We start from the raw sequence: 21,110 nt of genomic DNA, 5'->3' as shown, positions 1-21,110 counted from the left end.
TCAACCTATCTAGGCAACAGTAAAAGCAAAGAGAGCACTCTAAGCTTCAAGGTGTACTCACCAGTCCAATCATAAGCCAACCGGACAGTTTACTAGGAAAACAGCTTCTGCCATTTCCCATGCCACAGTTCTTTCCAAGCAGGGATGCCAAGAGGTAGAACAACCAAGATAAAATGGATACACAACTCCATAGTTATTATCTACACTGACTTCAACCAGGATAAGAGAAACAAATGCACCATAACTAGAAGCTCTCCAAACACAGGTTCAATTTAACCTTTTTCCTCAGGATCTTATCTTTGCCGGTGGCACAATCTTTCCCAAACTCCTCCCCAGACTTTCCTCCAATGTGGGAGCTAATTAGACAGCTCCTTTTCTTCTAGTTAATAATTACCTCTTTTGCATGTAGTTTATCTCTATTACGATATTAGCAACGGAAGGGATCTTTCTAATTGAGGCAATCAGAGGGCAAGTGTCTTTCAGCCTCAGCAGCCTATCTGCTCCATTTGGCCAAACTCCAAGATGTCCTTGGCTTACTTCATGTCTGTGGTAGCTAAAACAAAAACACCCTGAGTTTCCTTCTCCTTATTTTGTCTACCTTTCCACCAGGTCTTTGTATAATACTGTCTTAGTTACCTATTGCTGCCTTACCAGAAATACCACAAGTGGGTGGCTTTAAAGAGCAGAAATCTGTTTCCTCACAGGTCCAGAAGCTAAAATTCCAAATCAGGGTCTCAGCCATGTCAATTCCTTCCTTGTTGGCAGCCCTGGGGGTTCCTTGGTTCCTTGGCTTAAGCCTATCCTCAAATCGTGTCTATCTTGCCCGTGTGTGTGTCTCTGCATCCATTCTGCTCTTTTAATAACTTGGAAGTGATCAGATTTAGAACCCACCCTACTAGGGTATGGCCTAATTAACATAATGGAAAAAAAAAACCAAAAAAACCCTATTTCCAAACAGGATTATGTTTACAGGTATAGGGGCCAAGATTTTAATTTAATTTAATTCAATCCATAACAAACACATACTCCCTAAATTCATACAGTCCATCTCTGATGAATTCGTGTCCCTCTTCCCATGTAATAAATCCTCTACCCAGTCACACAGTGCCCCTTACAATAGGGAGCCCTTCAGGGTCAACATCCCTCCCCGCCACCCTGTCTCCATCCTACTCACTTCTCAGTTTTTCTACCCCATCTGCCAAGTCTGAGCCTAAAGTCTCTCGGAGTCTCCAGCTAGCCTAAAGGCTTCCCCTTTCCAGCCCAGTTTATTCTCAGCCACGATACGTTTGACCCAATTTCCACATAACAGAGGTTTAGTGACAGACATCTTTGGTTTTTCAATGACTACATCTCCCATTGCCTTCCCACTAGTGGCTTCCTTTTAAACTTTTTTATACTCACATCTAGGGGGCTATTAGAATATGTGGTTATGACATAATCCACAACAAACTATTAGCCACAGAAGTGGGTGTTTGAGGAAAATAAAATCATAAAGATGAATATGACTTCAAAAAAATTCCCTTCCTCTACTGGGACATAAAAGCACAAATCTAGCCCAGACAGCATGTAATAGTAGAGTCAGAAATCAGATTCCAGCGTTTACTGAAGCACCAAGCTAAGCACTTCATATACACTAAATCATTTATTCTCTGACACCAATCCTATGGAGAGAGGAGGGTGGGTTGGGGCTGAACAGGAAGTACACAGGTATACTCAGTCAATCATCTTGCGCTGAAAGCCTCACCTTCTAAAAAATTATCCCTTCCTTATTACAAAAGTAACATGCATTCACAATAGAACACTTGGAAAATATTTTTAGAAAAAACAAAGAAAATTAAAATTACCCATAATTTAACCTAGCAAAGATAATTTATATTAACATTTATCCAGTTTTTTCCTATGGTTTTTACTTACAGTATATATATACATACACACACACTAAAGTGACCAACTTATTCTGGTTTGCCTAGGACTTTCCCAGTTTTAGCACTAAAAGTCTTTCATCCTGGGAAACCCCGCAGTCCTAGGCAAATTGGAATGGTTGGTTGCCTTAATACACACACACACACACACACACACAAATACACTTTTTTTAAAAAAAATAAAATTGTGATCATTCTGTACATACTGTTTTATAACCTAATCTCTTCACTTAAAAATACATTGTGGGTGGTCATCTAAGATACATCAATTGGTCCCAACCTACCTGTAGCAAAGAAGAACGAAGAACACCAAAGACACAGGGAAAATACTAGCCCAAGAGAGAGAAAGGGCCACATAAACCAGAGACTTCCTCAGCCTGAGACCAGAACTAGATGGTGCCTGGCTACCACCAATGACCACCCTGACAGGGAACACAACAGAGAGTCCCTGATGAAGCAGGAGAAAAGTGGGGTGCAGAACTCAAATTCTAGTAAGAAGACCAGACTTAAAGGTCTGACAGACTAGGGGGACCCCGGAAGACATGGCGCCTGGACTCTCTGTTAGACCAGGACTGAAACCATTCCCGAAGCCAACTCTTCAGATGAAGATTAGAACGGACTATGGGACATAAAGTGATACTTGTGAAGAGAGCGCTTCTTAGCTCAAGTAGCTACATGAGACTAAATGGGCAGCTCCTGTCCAGAGGCGAGATGAGAAGGCAAAAAAGGGACAGGAGCTGGTTGAATGGACACGGGAAATCCGGGGTGGAAAGGAGGAGGAGTGTGTTGTCACATTAATAGGGAGAGCAAAGGGTCAAATAGCAATGTGTGTATAAATTTTTGTATGAAAAACTGACTTGAACTGTAAACTTTCACTTAAAGCACAATAAAAAAAAAAGAAAAAAAATTCAATATTAAGGCGGAAAAGAAATATGTATATATATATACACACATATATAGTGGCTCTGCTGGATGAACCCCTGAAACTAATGCCCTGAGATAATCTTTAAACTTTAAACCAAAAATATCCCCTGAAGTCTTCTTAACAGCAAACAATAGTTTGGCTTAACTAGTAAAAAATGTCTGCCTTGAGCATTATGCTCTTTTAAGAGCTATCTATATGGGATCAAATTGACAATAGCAACTCAAAAGATTAGATAAGAACCTTATCGGACAATGAGTTTATGTTAATGGTGGAGGAACAACTCAGAAAAAGAGGGTGAGAATGGCTGGACAACACAAAGAATGTAATCAATGTCACTGAATTATACATATAGAAACTGTTGGACTGGTGTAGGTTTTGCTGTATATATTCTCAGCAACATAAAATAAATAAAATTTTTTTAAAAATAAAATTCTGATTGGTATCTAACAATTAAAATATATATATATAGTGGCTCCAATGGAGTAGAATGAGAGTCCAGAAATAAACCCATACATCTACAGTTAATTGATTTTCAACAAGGGTGCAAAGTCTATTCAATGGGGAAAGAACAGTCTGTTCACCAAACGATGCTCGGACAACTGGATCTCTACATGCAAAAGAATGAAGTTGGACCCATATCTCACATCATATACACACATTAACCCAAACTGGATCAATGACCATCTTGAAAACATTATGCTGAGTAAAGTAAGTCAGTCACAAAGGGACAAATAACATATAATTCCACTTACGTGAAATATCTAGGATAGGCAAGTATACAGAGACCAAAGTTTATTAGTGGTTACCTGAGGCAGGTGAGAGAGACGGGAAAAGAAGGACTCACTGCCTAGGGGACATGGAGCTTCTCTTAAGGGTGACAGGAAAATATGGAAACAGATAATGGTAATGCTTGAACAACATGATAAATGTAACTAACATCAGTGAATTGTACAGGTGAAAAATGTTGAAAAGGCCAACTGTTTGTTACATGTATATTTACCACATTTAAAAAAAAAAAAGGATCAATGACCTAAATATAAGAACTAAAATCATAAAATTCTTAGAAGAAAACATTAGATATGATACCAAAAGCATAAGCAACAAAAGATGAAATAGATAAATTGGACTTCATCAAAATTAAAAACTTCTGTGCATCAAAGAATTTTATGAACAAAGTGAAGAGACATAATGGGAGTAAATATTTGGGAACCATGTATCTGATAAGGGTTTATTTAATATCCAGAATATATAAAGAACTTATACACCTCAACAACAAACAGACAGACAATCCAATTAAAAAATAGGCAAAGGACTTAAATAGACATTTCCCCAAAGAAATGATCAATAAGGACAAGAAAAAATGCCCAACTATCATTAATCACTAGGGAAATGCAAATCAAAATCACAATGATGTACCACTTCACACACACTGAAATGGCTATTAACAGAAAAACTGAAAATTACAGGTGGCGGCAAGGATGTGGAAAAACTGGAACCCTCGTCCATTGCTGGTGAGAATATAAAATGGTACAGCCACTGTGAAAAAAACAGTTCAGTTGTTCCTCAAAAAGTTAAACATAGAATCACCATAAAGCCATTGCTGTCGTGTTGATTCCAACTCACAGCAACCCTACAGGACAGAGCAGAACTGCGTCACAGGGTTTCCAAGGACTGGTTGGTGGATTCGAACTGCAGATCTTTGGTTAGCAGCCGAGCTCTTAACCATTGCACCACCAGGGCTCCAGAATTATCATGTGACCTAGCAATTCCACTCCAAGGTATATACCTATGATGGTAAAGATCATGTGTCAGCTTGGCTGGGTCATGATCCTCAGCATTTTAATGTGATCACTCCCATGATTGAATATACTATGAGTAGCCAATCAGATGAAAGGGAGTCTCCTTGGGGGTGTGGCCTGCCTCTGAATATAAGCAGACGTTCTGGCTTTTTGCTCACTCTGGATCTTGCGGCTGCCTCTTGTCGTCTCATCTCCGGTTCTTGGGACTTGAGCTGTCAGCTTATCTGCCGAACTTGGGATTCATCAACCTTCACAGCCTGTGAGCGGAGCCCTGCTGTCTGACCTGCCAATCTTGGGTTTGCCAGCTTCTGCAGCTGCACTACTTGGGAGAGGCCTCTACCCTGATCCATGGATTTGGGATGTTCTAGACTCTACAATCGTGTGAGCTATTTCCTTGATATAAATCTCTCTCTATATATTTATATGCTTTACTGGTTTTGCTTCTCTAGAGAACCCAGCCTAAGACAATACCCAAAAGACTTGAAAGCAGGCACTCAAACAGATACTTGTACACTAATGTTCACTGTGGCATTATTCACAACAGTCAAAAGGTAGACAACCCAAGTGTCTATCAAGGGATGAATGGATAAACAAAATGTAAAATACATATATATATACACACACACACGTATATAAAATATGAAATATTATTCAGCCATAAAGAGATGAACATGGATGAACCCTGAAAGCATTATGCTGAGTGAAATAAGACAGACACAGAAGGACAAATACATGGCATATCTAGAATAGGCAAATGAATAGAGAGAAAAGCTTACTAGTGGTTACCAGGGGCAGGAGGGAGGGGAGAATGGGAAGTTACTGCTGAAAAAGAACTGAGTTTCTGTTTGGGGTGATGGAAAAGTTTTGGAAATAAATAGTGGTGATGGTAGCAAACCATGGTGAATGTAATTAATATCACTGAATTGTACACTTAGAAATAGTTAAAATGGCAAAATTTTGTTACATATACTTTACCACAATAAAATTAAATACATAGATAGATAGAGAAGCTATTTTCCCATGTCATAAAGAATCTTCTGTGACATTTTCTGTGACTGTGTTGTGGCTACACCGTATTCCATTTTACCGTTGTATCCTTTCATTTAACCGGTTCCCTATTAGTAGATAACTAGGTTTCTAGCTGTACTACTTTTAAGTTACCTTTGGTTCTACAACTAATAAAGGCTGGAAGAGCAGAAAAAAAATTATATGCACACACAAAATACAGACTGTAACTCTCCAGGGTGGCCATATTTTACTTCGATAAAATACCATTTTCAATCTCAGACACCTGTGTTAGTGTAATGAAAAGGACTCAGAAAAAGACTCAACAACCTCCCTCCACATCGCCTATGACAACATGCATGGGGATTCATCAATACTTCAGTAGATATTAAAGCCTTACCTTTTTAATTCATTCACAATTGAAGTATGAACTTTCATTGCAATTTTGCCGTCCAAGTGTGTTTTCAGTTCTTGGCATTTGTTGTGTAAGATTCTCAGCTGCTCCTTGCTTTCAGTGAGCTCCTTTTCCTGGCTCTGAGCTTTCGTCTCCAGAAACATAAGTTGTTTAGTAAGTTTGGAAACTGAAAAACAAAAGAATGGATTAAGACTCGACACAAAAGATCATGAACAAAACAGGATTATCAATTACTAGGTAAGGCTAATGGGGGCCAGCTCAGAAAAATGATCTTTTAAAAAGCTTTTTGGAGATTTATAAATTAATACCAAAAGTCCTTGTACTTAGAAATCACTGGCCCTATATGAAGCATTCACCTCTATACACCTTTCACTGGTGCCTGAGATAATATTTAACAAGATATGATTCCAGTCTTCAAGGAACTGACCTTCCAAACACTGACGCCTTAAGTCACACACAGATGGGCGAGCACACACACGTCCCTAAAACTGCAATAAGATTTTCAAGGATATAAAATATAGTCCAATTAAGAAACAAAGTTCTTGTATTTCTTCCTTTTCCTCATTAGCTTTAATGTCCTCTGTTTAAAGTAAATCATAAATATTTTCATCCTATATGACACGATAAAATAAAACAAAACAAAAGAAAACCAAACCCGTTGCCAACAGAGTACAACTGCTCCATAGGGTTTCCAAGGAGCAGCTGGTGACCACTTCGCCACCAGGGTTCCATGACATGGTAGTATATTTCCTAGGCAGCTACTGAAAGTAGCACTTACAAGTATTACAGCATAAGACTTTAAGTCTTTCTACTCTGTGAAAACATTAAGTTGATAAAAATGAATATCTGTTTCTGGGAAATGGGAAGACAATATAGGTAACTGATGGATTCATACAGGCCAAAAGGTTTACCCTTCCCAAGTGTCTAGAAGAATCATCATAGCTGTTCAGATCTGGTATGTCTGGGAACATTCAGCTTGGTAATATGAAATTAATATTCCTGTCATCTCCAATCCTGAAAACAAAGACAGGAGGCTCAACAACTCCCTCTTCCCCCCACCCCCAGGGTAAAGGCAACTGCTCTGTACCACACAGTCTACGGAGAAGGCTGTGGAGGACTGCCGGCTGGACTCTCTGAGATCCTCTCACGTATGAACATGACCAGGCTCTCAGAAACAAGGCAAATGTTAGCCCAGTGGCTCCAGTGACAGCAGAGGTTGGTAATTACCTCTTCGTCAGCGTGGAGAGCTAAATCATTAAATAACCAGGTACAGTGGGAAAACAGAAAGGCAGAGTTACTGGCGCACAGAAGATAGCTTGTCTTTCAGCCTCCTGTCTGACACTCTTCTTCACTGGAAAAATTACTAAAGCAAAGAATAAAAAAATGCCAGTATCTTTTGTGCTAAAAAATTTTGGTTTTAATCAATGCTGAAGAAATGACTTGGAATATGTCCCATTTCAGAGTCCACTGTCACATGCTGGGAGGGTCCTTTGGGCAGAGGGGACTCACGGCGAGAGGGGACACGCAGAGAAGGGGTGATACATTACCTACAACACTACAGCTCTGAAGGAAGGGAACCAGCACAGAGACACTGTTTAAAGAGCAAACAGCTCCCATTTATTCACTCGCCAACAAACATTTGGGAGCAGATCCTTGTGTCATCTCAAATATTTACTGCACGCGGATTTTCCCATTTCTAAGGGACTATTTTCCTCTAAAACCAGTTCTGCTGAGTCTAAAGCTGTCACCTACAATTTGATTTACAAAATAAAACATATGGAATGACTAGAAACATGGTAGTGGTCTAAGAGAAAGCAATCAATGCATTATGGGCAATGTCTGGACATGTTTTAACGTATACTAGCTGCATTTCAGTAAGAAGAATATATTCCTAGAAAACATGATTTCCCCCATTTTCATCTGGGAGGGGCAGCAGGAGGGGGCTGCAAGTGTGAAATGACACAACAGGGATATCACCGCACTGCAGGTACTCAGGGAAAGAGCTCTCACCTTCCTGGAGGTGCTCCTGGTGGCTGTCCTTGGCTTTCTTTTGCTGAATCTCCAACTGCCCTATCAACAGCTTGTTCTCCTCTAAAACCAGTTCTGCTTGAGTCTGAAGCTGATGCCTACAATTAATTTAGGAAATGAAACATTGCAACTCTGACTGATTACAGAACCACTCCGGAGTCTAAAAGAAAGCAATTGATGCATTGTAGGAAATGAATAAAGTTAAATATATTATTTACACAGCAAATTCTGCTAATCTGCGTTAAACTGAAGGAAAAGACAGTTATGAAGTCTGAATTATGGATTATTCCAATAACTTTTTAAAACGTAAAATTTCAAGTATATAAAAATAGAAAAGAATAATAAACCCCCGTGTATACAACACTCAGTTTAAACCATTATCGAACGGCCAATCTTGTTTCATCCATATACACCTCCAATCCCCTCCACCCACTGGATTTTATACAGCCAATGTGGAGTATTTTTTTAAAGAGTCTAGAAAGTTCCCACGTTAATTTAAAAAATATCGATTTGTAATTAGTAGCAATTTGCCAAAAAACAATTGTCAAAATCCTTTGAAATTTTTTCTTAAGCTGTACTGAGACTCATCAGCCTTAATTTCACCATGAGCAAGCTCTTTTCCTCAGGAGACCTCATGGTGCAGTGGTTAATAGCTTGGCTGCTAACCAAAAGCTCTGCAGTTGGAATCTACCAGCCGCTCCTTGGGAACCCTGAGGCAGTTCTACGGGTTTGGTTTTTGGTTTTAAACCCTTTCATTATAGATGATGCAAAGTAAATCCCAGCTCCGCTCAACCTTCATGATCACAAATTCCAATTGGAATGAGCTGAAGGGCCATCTAGATAAGTGTTTACCACCCAAAATACAACAGAAACCAGCGAAGCATCTCAATTTTCCACTTTAAGGTAAGAAAGCGAGGCACGAGGAGAGAAAAAAGACGTAAGGAGCCCAGCTCTAGCAATTACTTCACTTGCTCCTTGGAGCCCCAGAGGTGTCCCTCCCTGCACCCAGGGGGAGGCGAGCTGGCCCAGGCTGACTGTCCAGCCTCCTCACTCCTGCCCCAAACGCAGCAGCTCCATTGTGATCTGTTTTACAGTTTGGACTCCCCCCTCTCTCTTGCTCCCTTCCTTCCTCTCTCCTTCTCTCCCTCCCTCCCTTCCTTTTCATAAATGAAAGGGCTATCCACTCTTTAAAACAAGCTGAAAACCTCAGATTTAGTTCAGCAACCCTCCCATTTTACAGGGCAGCCCGTTAAGTCTGAGGTCACCAGCTGGGCAGGGGAAGAACCAGGAAAAGAAATGCAGAGCATAGAGCTGCAGCCCAGAAGTTCACTGAGAAATTGTTTTAAACTACGTGGGAAACTTCTGCTGAACTGTGGAGTCGGTGTACCTGAGTGCTGCGCACAGGTCTAGCAGCCACATACCTGGGCAGGTACAGGAAGCTGTGGCCAAGGAGGCTCAGGGGTGGATGCTATTGCGGGAGGTTTCGCGTGATGGCAGATCGGCCTGTTGAGTGTGATGCTGCAGGTCCCAGGGAACCCACAACCCCAGCTGGATAGTTTAAGGTAACAGGGAGACTGGCCAGGGGCCCTCAACAGAGGAAATGCGCAGGCCCGACAGCTCATCCAAATGCTGTACAGGCTGCTACGCTAGGGCCGAGTGCACACTTCTAATCTTGATAAATCCAGGACTGGGGAATGCTGTGGGAAAGCGAATTTGAAAGCAGGGCCTTTCCTTCCTTCCTCCCTCACCCCCCTACTCCTTTTTTTGGATAAGTTTAAGGAGATGTAAACAGGTTAGACTTAATGGCTATATACAAGGTGAGGGAAAGAATCTGAGGTTGCAGATTCTCACCAGGGCTGTTCGGGGCATGTGAGACCCAGTCTAATGGAGCTGCTTCCCAGGGGCCTTTTGAAGGAAGGTTTGAGGCGAGACATACTGGTGGCTTCACAGAAGACAATCCAGTTCAACAAGGGAAGTCACAGTGCACCAAGATCCAGCAGCTGCTTAGCTCAGCGCCAACTGACACATTAGTCACCATAAAATCAGGGAGGACCAACTTAAAGGTCAGGATGCTATTGACTCGATCCCAGATTTCTGGATGCTGCATACAGAAACCATTTCATTTTTTCAGTCATGATAAGACTTTTAAGAAATATTAAATATAACATGTCTACCTAAAGTGAGAAAGATATACCTGAATATTTGTTTTCTTAGTCTTGCTGGGATATTGCTTCTAGACTTCTAAAGACATTTATTTACTCTCACTGATTGATTGAACAGGCGTTTGTTCCTGCTGTGCTGGATGCTGCGTCACACATAAAGATGAACAAGCAGGAATAGCCCTGACCTTGAGGAGCTCACAAAAGAGAAGAGAGAGGCAGGCCCAGTGTGGCAGGTACCAGGACAAGGTGAGTGTTTAGGGCTATACCAGAAACAGACGCCAGGGAGAGCTAGTGACAAGTGCCCTCTGAGCAGGCCCTAAAGGTGAGCGGGAGAGCGGGGAGGGCATTCCAGGTAGAGGGTGCAGCAGCTGTAAGAGTAAGGTGGCGTGGCTACACTCAGCTGTCCGGGAGTGAAAGGCCTTCGCTGAAGGTCAGGGCAGACAGCAGCTGGCAGACAGGGCCTGACCCACACACTGGAGATGGGCTTTCTGGTCTACATCTCTGAGAGTGACTGGAGGGTTCTGAGAAAGGATGTGAGTCAACAGGTGTGAGGTGGGAAAAAATGACCTAGAAAAATACAACCTCAGAAAATAAAAATTGGGCAAGCAAATAAATTTTAGGTTTGAGAAACTACAATTTTTAAGTAACCTTCAAATTACAAGTTTAGAATAATTTACTAGGATTTTATCGTACCATACTGTCTTAGAAACTCTCCCTTAAAATATTTTAGTTAAAAGAAGGAAATGTATTTGATTATTTAATGAAGTTTATTCCTATTATCTTTTTTGTTTTTTTAAATTAGCAAAATACCAAAAACAACACCACTTGCCATTCCTTATGGGTAACAGGACTACTCTTATTTAACTCTTGGTGCAATTCTTCATTCTCTTTCACCACTTCTTGGACCCGTATCCTAAACATCCTCATTTCCTCCTGAAATAAAATTTAGGTAAATTGTAACACACACATTTGTATTTTTTTAGTTCTAGTGCTGTCACTACAACCAAGATCAAATGTTAATAAACATTTGGCAGAATCTCATGTAACACCAGCACCAAGTGCCTGTCCTCAAGGAGCTTACAGTCCAGTCAGAAAACAGACAAGAGACAATTACAGGACCAAGTACAAGGGACAGACAGGCCCAGGTTTTTAATATTCAGTTCCTAATTTCATGACCTTTTTATGTAACTGCCAAATACTTAATAAAAAGGCAGGGTAAAAAAAAAGCAGAAATGATGGTAAGCACTAATTTTTCCTTTGTTTAAAAACTTTGGAGACAAATTGGAGTTTTTTTAAGATAAAATTAAGAAATGTTCACCTTTAACTGAGGCTCATTTTGGTGGTGGAGGATTAGTGTGGGGGTAAAACCGTGAGAAAGCCTCTCTTATTAGAAGTCATCAGTCAATACAGCACCGTCAGTTATCACCCCAATGAGAGGGCACTATGGCTGGGTCTCGGTTTTCTAACGGGGTTTCTGCTAGGTTCTGCCAGGCCTCCTCCATTACCAGCTTTTCTCAGCCAGACTTTGGCCAGCTCCAGTGCCCTGTGGGATCCTTCAGTGAGAATCTTAGATGACGATATTTTTCTGCAAGGCTTCTAAATGTTCTTCTCCCAGCTATTAGATATTTATGCTTACAGCTGTTTAACTTAAAGCAGCATTGCCAAGTAATTTCTCCTCCTCTTACCTTCCTGCCTGCCTTCCTTTCTCCTCTCCTTCAACAAACATTTGAATATCCATTATATGCTGGGCATACCTACCATCAAAATATTTCTTCAAAGTTTGAAACATTCTTATTTTTTACAAACCTTGTCTCTTCTGAGACCTCTGCCAACATACCTCGAGGGTGGCATTGAGCTCGTCCTTCTCTCTCATCCTATCTTCGTAAGCCAGCAACAATGGTGACAGGTACTTTATATCCAACTGAAGATAATGAAGCAAAGGAGGATTAATATATTCCTCACATGTAAACACATTCAGCAAACTTTAAAAGGTTAAGAACATACGCTTAATTTGGAATGGTGTTTAATAGCTATTCAAATGTAGCCCAGAAAATATGGGCCTGAAATTAAACAAATAACTTTTCACTTACCAACCAGGGTGGTGTAGGGCCGTTTAATGGGAGGCCTTCAATGTTTAAACTCTAAGAACAAAACAAACAATGAAGACAGCTCAAATGACCCTTTCTTTGAAATTTCAACCTTCAGGTATTCTTAATTTAGATGAGGCATCAGCCATTTATGCAACTATACGCATATACACACATTTATATACATGTATGTATATAGTGTGTGTATGAGAAAATTTTTTTCTGAAATGTTTGAGAGTATTTGCAGGCATGATGTCCCTTTTCTTTCACATAGTTCAGTGTATGTTTCCAAAAAACAAGAACATGCTTTCACTTAACCACAGTGCAATTGTGAAAATCAGGAAATTAACACCGATGAAATACTATTTTTTAGCCCACAGACTATATTCGAATGTTGTCATTTTTCCCACTAATGTCCTTTTTCTGTTGAATCCAGAGCCACATGTTGCACATGTAGCAGTCTAGTCTCTTTCATCTCCTTTAATCTGGAACATATCCAGTAATTTCTGATTGGATGCTGGACTGTTTGAATGTACATGTTGAGTGTCTGAATTTTATTATTTTCCTTCAAAGAGTGCTGACTTTTTTTTTCTTTTTTTGCAGATTCTTAAGTTTCTCCTGGATCAGCTTGATGCTTCTGAGGCTTGTTTTTGACCTTGGTCATAGGGTTGCTCTGAGTTGGAACTGACTCAATGGCAATGGGTTTCTTTTTTTTTTTTATTGGTGGGATTGGAATAACCTTTACTGAAAGGCTAGTTTAGCCATACTATTAAGGCATGACCCTTCTGGGGTCTTTACTCAATGCCATGGTGCTCAACAAGGTCGATCCACTGTGGCTGGCCAGAACTCAAAGATCCCTCAGTGGGATGTGAACTCAGGGAGTCAGTCAGCTCACAGCTCCCTGTACTGGTTTTCTGCCCCGGCTCACGGAGTTTTATCCTACACCATATGCAGATTGTTGTTTGTTGCTATTAGGTGCTGTCGAGTCAGTTCCGACTCAGCAACCCTATGTACGATGGAAGGAACACTGCCCGGCCCTGTGCCATTCTCATGATCACTGTTATGCCTGAGCCCATTGTTACAGCCATGATGTCAATCCGTCTCGTTGAGGGTCTTCCTCTTTTTCACTGACCTTCTAATTTACCATGTTATCAGGAGGGACTGGTCCTTAACTGTGCCCCCGTGTGCTTTATTATATATATATGTTTTCACACATATACATGCATATACATATGCATGCATGTATGCCCACATATGGAGCTCTGGTGGCACAGTGGTTAAGCGTTTGGCTGCTAACCAAAAGGTCAGCAGTTTGAATCCACCAGCTGCTCCTTGGAAACCCTACAAGGCAGTTCTACTTTGTCCTATAGGGTTGCTATGAGTTGGAATTGACTCTATAGCAATGGGTTTTATGCCCATATACACATAAATCTACATACAGATACCTAGCTATATATACACACGCATATATACATACATGTATACCTACGCATATATCTTTTGGCTGTTGTTGCTCTTGTAAAATTAGGTATGTTCTAGCATTTGTCAGAACGTCCTTTTGTCTTGTGTACATCTTAATAATATCATTTACTTTGGTCAAGCTGTGCCCACTTCACCCACGTTCAGTGTTAACATTCCCATCACCAAAAATATTGTGTTGAAGAACACCAAAGACACAAGGAAAATATTAGCCCAAGAGACAAAAGGGCCACATAAACCAGAGATTCCATTAGTCTGAGACCAGAAGAACTAGATGGTGCCTGGCTATGACCGCCCTGACAAGGAACACAAGAGACAGTTCCTGATGGAGCGGGAGAAAAGTGTGGAACAGAACTCAAATTCACGTAAAAAGTCCAGATTTAACAGTCTGACTGACACTGGAGGAACCCCAGAAGCCATGGCCCCGGACGCTATGTTAACTCAGAACTAAAACCATTCCCGAAGACTATTCTTCTGACAAAGATTAGACAGGACTATAAACGTAAAATAATACTCGTGAAGAATGTGCTTCTTAGTTCAAGCAGATACATGAGACCAAATGGGTGGCTCCTGTCCAGAGGCAGGATGAGAAGGCAGGAAGGCACAGGAGCTGGCTGGCTGGACATGGGAAACCAGGGGTGGAAAGGTGGAGTGTGCTGTCACATCGTAGGGATTGCAACTAGTGCCACATGACAATATGTGTGTAAAATTTTGTATGAGAGATTAACTTGAGCTGTAAACTTTCGCCTAAAGTACAATAAAATAATAATAATAATAAATGTCTGCTAAAGAGTGAGGAAGCATGTTTTGTATTATGTGACACCAAGAACTGGAATTTTTTTTTTGTTTAAAAAAAGTTAGTATTATGCTAAGTGAAAGAAGTCAGTCACAAAAGACCACATATTGTATGATTCCATTTATATGGAATGCCCAGAGTAGGCAAATTCATAGAGACAGACCGTGGTTCCAGGGATTAGGGAAGCAGGGAGAGGAGAGTCATTGCTAATGGGTACGGGGTTTTTTGTTGAAGTGAGGAAAATGTTCTAAAATTGACTGTGGTGATGGTTGTACAACTCTGTGAATACATTAAAAACCAATGAATTGTACACTTTAAGTGAGTGAATTTTATGGTATGTGAATTATATTTCAAAGCTGTTATAAAAAAAAAGTTAAACCTAAGCTGTATTTCAAAAAGAAAATTCTACAACTGTCATGGATTGAATTGTGTCCCCCCAAAATATCTGTCAATTTAGCTAGGTCGATTCCCAGTACTGTGTGACTGTCCATTTTGTCATCGATGTGATTTTCCTGTGTGTTGTAAATCCTATCCCTGATGTTAATGAGATGGGATTAGCGGCAGTTATGTAGACTCAATCTACAAGATTAATCTACAATTTAAGCCAATCTCTTTTGAGATATAAAAGAGAGAAGTGAGCAGAGAGATAGGGGACCTCATACAATCAAGAAGCATCAGGAGCATAGTGTGTCCTTTGGACCTGGGGTCCCTGCACTGAGAAGCTCCTCGACCAGGGGAAGATTGATGACAAGGACCTTCCCCCAAAACCAACAGAGAGAGAAAGCCTTCCCCTGGAGCTCGTGCCCTGAATTCAGACTTCTAGCCTACCAGACTGTAAGAGAATAAATTTCTCTTTGTTAAAGCCATCCACTTGTGGTATTTGTTATAGCAGCACTAAATAACTAAGGCAACAACCAAACACAGTTAAAAAAAAAAAAAAAATCACTGAAACCTAAATCAGAAGCCCATGTGGCTCCCTCTAACGCTGTGTGCTTACCCTCCCTCACCCCCACCAAGGGCCAGTCAGCCGTGCATCCTCCTCCTGTGTACACACATGTCCATCACATACGTGAGTCCTCTAAGAGCAAGGCCCTGACCTTCTGGTTCATCTTTTATTCTTTACAGGATCTGTAGTAGGCTGAATGATGGCCCACCAAAAGATCTGTCCATATCCTTATCTCTGGAACCTGTGGCTGTGACCTTATTTGAAAAAACAGGGTCTTTGCAGATATAATTAAGTTAATGATCTCACGATGAGACCATCCTGGATTATCTGGGTGGTCCTTAAATCCAATGACAAGTGTCCCTATAACAGAGATAAGAGAAGAAGACAGAATAGGAGAAAGTAGGGTTGCCATGAGTCGCAACCGACTCGACACACCTAACAACAGCAACGTGAAGGCAGAGGTAGACTGGAGTGATGCAACCACTAGCCAAGGGACACCTGGAGTCACCAGAAGCTAGAAGACTAAGGAAGGATTCTCCCCTAGAGCCTTTACAGGCGGTACGGCCCTGCCCACACCCTCCTGACCTCCACAACTGGCACACAATAAATTTCTGCTGTTTTAAGCCATCAAGTTTGTGGTAGTTTGTTACAGCAGCCACAGGAAACCAATACAACATCTAATTTAGTGGCCTGTTCAGCAAAAGTTTGTTGAATTGAGTTATTTAATCTGTTTTATAAAGTAAAAACTAGTCTGCTTTCTTTGCAAAGTTTGTATACTGACAAAGTGACAACATCTGTAAGGTTGAGGAACAGGATCGAGAGGGAGCACCCACTCTTTTACTTCTGGGTTGTCCCAATATTTTACAAAGGACCTTCGTTGCCAACATTTGAACTGGGGAGGGTGGGAGGAAAAGAGAAAGGGCCCTAGAAACACGTTGCTTTGGATGCATCTTTTTATATCAAATTATAAAAATAAGAACCCCTCAGGATTGTAAATCAATTCAACAGTAAAGACTAAAAAAATCTGAAAACAAAGATTTTTCTTAACTGGGAACATTACCTCTTCCTTGGACAAACGCCTAAATTTTGTTTGGTATCTACTCAGTTCTACATTCAAACGATGGACAATGGTTTTTAACCCATCATTTTCATCCACCAGTTCTTGAGCTTGTTTTCTTAGGTAAAGAACTTCAGGCACAGCCACTTCTGGAAAAAAAAAAAATTGTAATATAAGAAATTATATCAAAATTACCAAGATTTTACATAAATTGCTAACCATCTGTATATTTTTTCGCTTTTAGGCTCACAGAGGCAATGAATGGTAAATATATAAATATAAATGAATAAAAGTTACAAAGTTTTTAAAACACTGAATAGTCAACATTGACTTGGAAATTTTTGCATGTAGATTAAAATAAAATTTAAATTTAGAAGTCATTGTTTCAGATTATTATATGTGTTGTATGTATGTATACGTATGGCTTAAAAAGAACATAGAATGGACAATTTATTAGAATAGCCTTCTTAAATAATAACAATGTACTGTTAGAAAACATACTAGAAAATAGATCCCACAAAAGTAACAGCACAAGTAATACGAAGTATCTACAAATAAATGTGCCTAGGACAAGAAATACTCAGGGATATATGAAGAAAACTACAGTATCTTACTTAAGGTCACAATATTGTCTTACACAAACAGAAGAAGGTATAGAGAAAGTATTAGTAAAATATTTATATAATCTTAGAGTTAAAAAGCACTTGATACAAAGGGCAGAAGTTAGAAAAGAAAAACATTTTATAGATTTAGCTGAATTATCAACAAACTGAGAAAATATTACATATACAAAAAAGGGCAAAAATCCATAATATATAAAGAGCTCCTTCACCCCAAAACAGCACAATGTACATTCTACTCCAGTGCACATGGATTATTCTCCAGGATAATCACATGTTAGATCACAGGATAATCACATTAGGTCACAAAGCAAGTCTTGATAAATTTTAAAAGACTGAAATAATACAAAGTATTTTCTCCAACTACAACAGAGTGAAGTTAGAAATAATAGAAAAAAACGTGGAAAATACACAAACATACGGAAAATAAACAACACACTATTAAACTACCAACAGGTCAAGGAAGAAATCAAAAGAGAGATCACAAATTTCTTACAGTCAAATGAAAATGAAAGCACAACATACCAAAACTTATGGGATACAGCAAAGGCAGTACTCAGAGGGAGTTTATAGCAATAAATGCCTACATGAAAAAAGAAGGAAGATCTCAAATCAACAGCCTAACTCAACAACTTCAGGAACTAGAAAGAGAAGAGCAAACCTAGCCTATACCTACCAGAAGAAAGGAAATAACAAAGATCAGAGAATAAATAAATAAAATCAAAAACAAAAAGAGAATCAATAAAACCAGAAGTTGGTGCCCTGGCAGCACAGTGGTTAAGAGCTCGGCTGCTAACCAGGTCGGCGATTCAAATCCACCAGCTGCTCCTTGGAAACCTTATGGGGCAGTTCTACTCTGTCCTTTAGGGTCACTATGAGTCGGATCAACTCGATGGCAGTGGGTTTTTGGTTTTTAGTTAGACTGACAAAGAAAAGAAGAGAAAAGATGCAAATAACCAAAATAAAAACTGACAGAGGGGACAGTACAACTGACGTAATAGAAATAAAGAGAATTACGACAGAATATCATGAACAACTGTACAGCAACAAACTGAATGACCTAGATGAAATGGACAAATTCTTAGAAGCACGCAACCTACCCAAATTGACTCCTCAAAAGGAAACAGAAAGTCTCAACAGACCCATAACAAGTGAAGAAATCCAATCAGTGACCAAAAACCTCCCCGCCCAAAAAAAAGTCCTGGACCAGATGGCTTCACCGGAGAATTCTACCAAACATTTAGAGAAGAACTGACACCAATACTGTTTAAACTCTTCCAAAAGATAGAAAAGGAATACTCCCTAATTCATTCTATGAAACAAACATAACCCTGATACCCAAACCAGACAAAGACACCCACAAGAAAAGAAAATTAGAGGCTAATCTCTCTTATGAATATAGATGCTAAAATTCTCAACAAAATACTAGCAAACAGAATCTGACAGCACATTAAAAGAGACAAACACCATGACCAAGTGGGATTTACTCCAGGAATGCAGAGATGGTTCAACATTACAAAACCAATCAATGGAATACACCACATCAATAGAACAAAGGAAGAGAACCACAGGATCATCTCTATAGATGCAGGAAAAAGCATTTGATAAAATCCAATACCCTTTCTTGATGAAAACCCTAAAGAAGATTGTAATAGAAGGGAAATTCCTCAATATGATTCAGGGCATATACGAAAGGTCAACAGCCAACATTATACTTAATGGAGAAAGACTGAAAGCCTTCCCTTTGAAACTGAGAACTAGACAAGGGTGCCCGCTCTCACCACTACTATTCAACAATAAGACAAGGAAAAGAAATAAAAGGTATCCAGATTGGAAAAGAAAAAGTAAAATTATTTCTATTCACAGGTGATATGATCCTATATATAGAAATCCCAAAGAGTCGACATGAAAACTTCTAGAGATAATAGAGGAATTTAGCAAAGTTGCAGGGTACAAGATTAACAAACAAAAGTCAGTTGGGTTTCTACACACCAGCTATGAGAAATCTGAAAGGGAAATTAGAGAAACAATTCTATTTACAATAGCATCTAAGAGAATAAAATACCTAGAAATAAATCTGATCAGGGATGTGAAGGAGTTACACAATGGAAACTATAAAACACAGCAGAAAGAGATTGAAGAAAATAAATGGAAAGATGTTCTATGTTCATGGATTGGAAGACTCAATATTGTTAAGGTGTCAATACTACCCAAAGCAATCTATAGATTCAACGTAATTTCGATCAAAATTCCAACAGCCTTCTTTACAGAAATAGAAAAACCAATACTCCACTTTATATGGAATGGCAAGAGGCTCCAAACAGCTAAAGCAACACTGAAAGAGAAGAACATAGTAGGAGGACTCATACTTCCTGATTTTAAAACAGATGACGGAGCGCTGGTGACGAAGTGATTAAAGCAATCAACTGCTAACTGAAAAGTTGGCAGTTCGAAACCACCAGCAGCTTCACAGGAGAAAGATGTGGCAATCTGTTTCCATAGAGATTTACAGCCTCGGAAACCCTATGGGGTTGCTATGAGTTGGAATCGACTTGATGGCAGTGGGTTTATACAGCTACAGTCATCAAAACAGCCTGGTACTGGTGTAACAGTAGAGCCACAGACCAATGGCATAGAATTCAGAGTCCAAAATAAACCCACACATGTATGGTCAACTGATTTTTGACAAGGGTGCTAAGTCCATTTGATGGAGAAAGAAGAATCTCTTCAATAAAAGGTGCTGGGAAAATTGGATTTCCACACGCAGAAAAATGAAACAGGATCCATGCCTCACACTATACGCAAAAACAAGTTCCAAACGGATTAAGGAGCTAAAAGTGCAAACTAAAATCATAAAATTCTTATAAGACAAAGCAGGAGCAATGCTGTCAGGCCTAGCTTTTAACAATGGATTATCTAATATAATAACAAAAGCATAACAGCAAAAGACAATATAAATAAATGGGTCCTCATAAAAAGTTTTGTTCATCAAAAGATTTTACCAAAAAAGTGAAGAGGCAAGCTACCAGCTAGGAGTGTATCTTCAGGAATCATATATCCGACAAGAATCAAATAACCAAAACATATATAAAATTTTGACAACAACCAAAAGACAAATAACCCAATCCTAAAATGTACAAAGGACTTGAATAGACATTTCACCAACGAGGACATTCAAATGGCCATCAAACAGATGAAAGATGCTCAGCGTCATTAGCCATCTGAGAGATGTAAATCAAAACCACAATAAGATACCATTTCACTCCCCACTAGGATGGCAAGGATAAATAAACAAAACAAAAAACAACAAATGTTAGCAAGAATGTGCGGAAATTGATGGAAATGCAAAATGGTACAACCATTGTGGAGAACAGTGTGGTGGTTCCTTAAAAAAACTAAAAATAGAACTACCATATGACCCAGCAATTCCACTCCTAGGTATATACCCAAAAGACTTAAAAGCAGAGACTGAAACAGAGACTTGTACATTAATGTTTACGGCAGCACTATTCATAATAGCTAAAAGGTGGAAACTATCTAGATGCCTAGCAACAGGTGAGTGGATAAACAAAATGTACATACATACAATGGAATACTACTCAGCCAGTAGGAGAAATGAAGTCTTATACATGTTGCAATATGGATAGAGATGGAAGACTCTATGCTGAGTGAAATAAGTTAATCACAAAAAGACAAACGTTGTATGACCTCACTTATATAAAAAGACAAGAAAAGATAAATGTATAGAGAACAAACTTTATTAGCGGTTACCAGGGGTGGGAGCAAGGAGGAGTTAACAGTGACAGAAATATTACGTTGACTAAGGGTAGGGTTGCACAGCCAATTATTGTAATTGCTGTCAGTAGGTT

At 39.6% G+C, this 21,110-nt stretch overlaps 1 protein-coding gene across 1 annotated transcript in view; it reads right to left on the bottom strand.

Moving 5' to 3' along the window:
* CEP89 (centrosomal protein 89) overlaps nt 1-21,110 on the bottom strand; it is a 78,009-nt gene that overhangs the window by 26,043 nt on the left and 30,856 nt on the right. The window contains exons 10-15 of the mRNA XM_012554169.1: nt 16,625-16,770; nt 12,347-12,397; nt 12,094-12,177; nt 11,086-11,189; nt 8,077-8,192; nt 6,052-6,232 (exon numbers count right to left, since the gene is read on the bottom strand). Coding sequence (XP_012409623.1) covers nt 6,052-6,232; nt 8,077-8,192; nt 11,086-11,189; nt 12,094-12,177; nt 12,347-12,397; nt 16,625-16,770 — 682 coding nt within the window. The remainder of the gene's footprint in view (nt 1-6,051; nt 6,233-8,076; nt 8,193-11,085; nt 11,190-12,093; nt 12,178-12,346; nt 12,398-16,624; nt 16,771-21,110) is intronic.

This window comes from Trichechus manatus, unplaced genomic scaffold (assembly GCF_000243295.1).
Source record: "Trichechus manatus latirostris isolate Lorelei unplaced genomic scaffold, TriManLat1.0 scaffold00014, whole genome shotgun sequence".
NCBI classification, from domain to species: Eukaryota; Metazoa; Chordata; class Mammalia; order Sirenia; family Trichechidae; genus Trichechus; species Trichechus manatus.
This window is presented reverse-complemented; position numbering and strand designations above follow the sequence as displayed.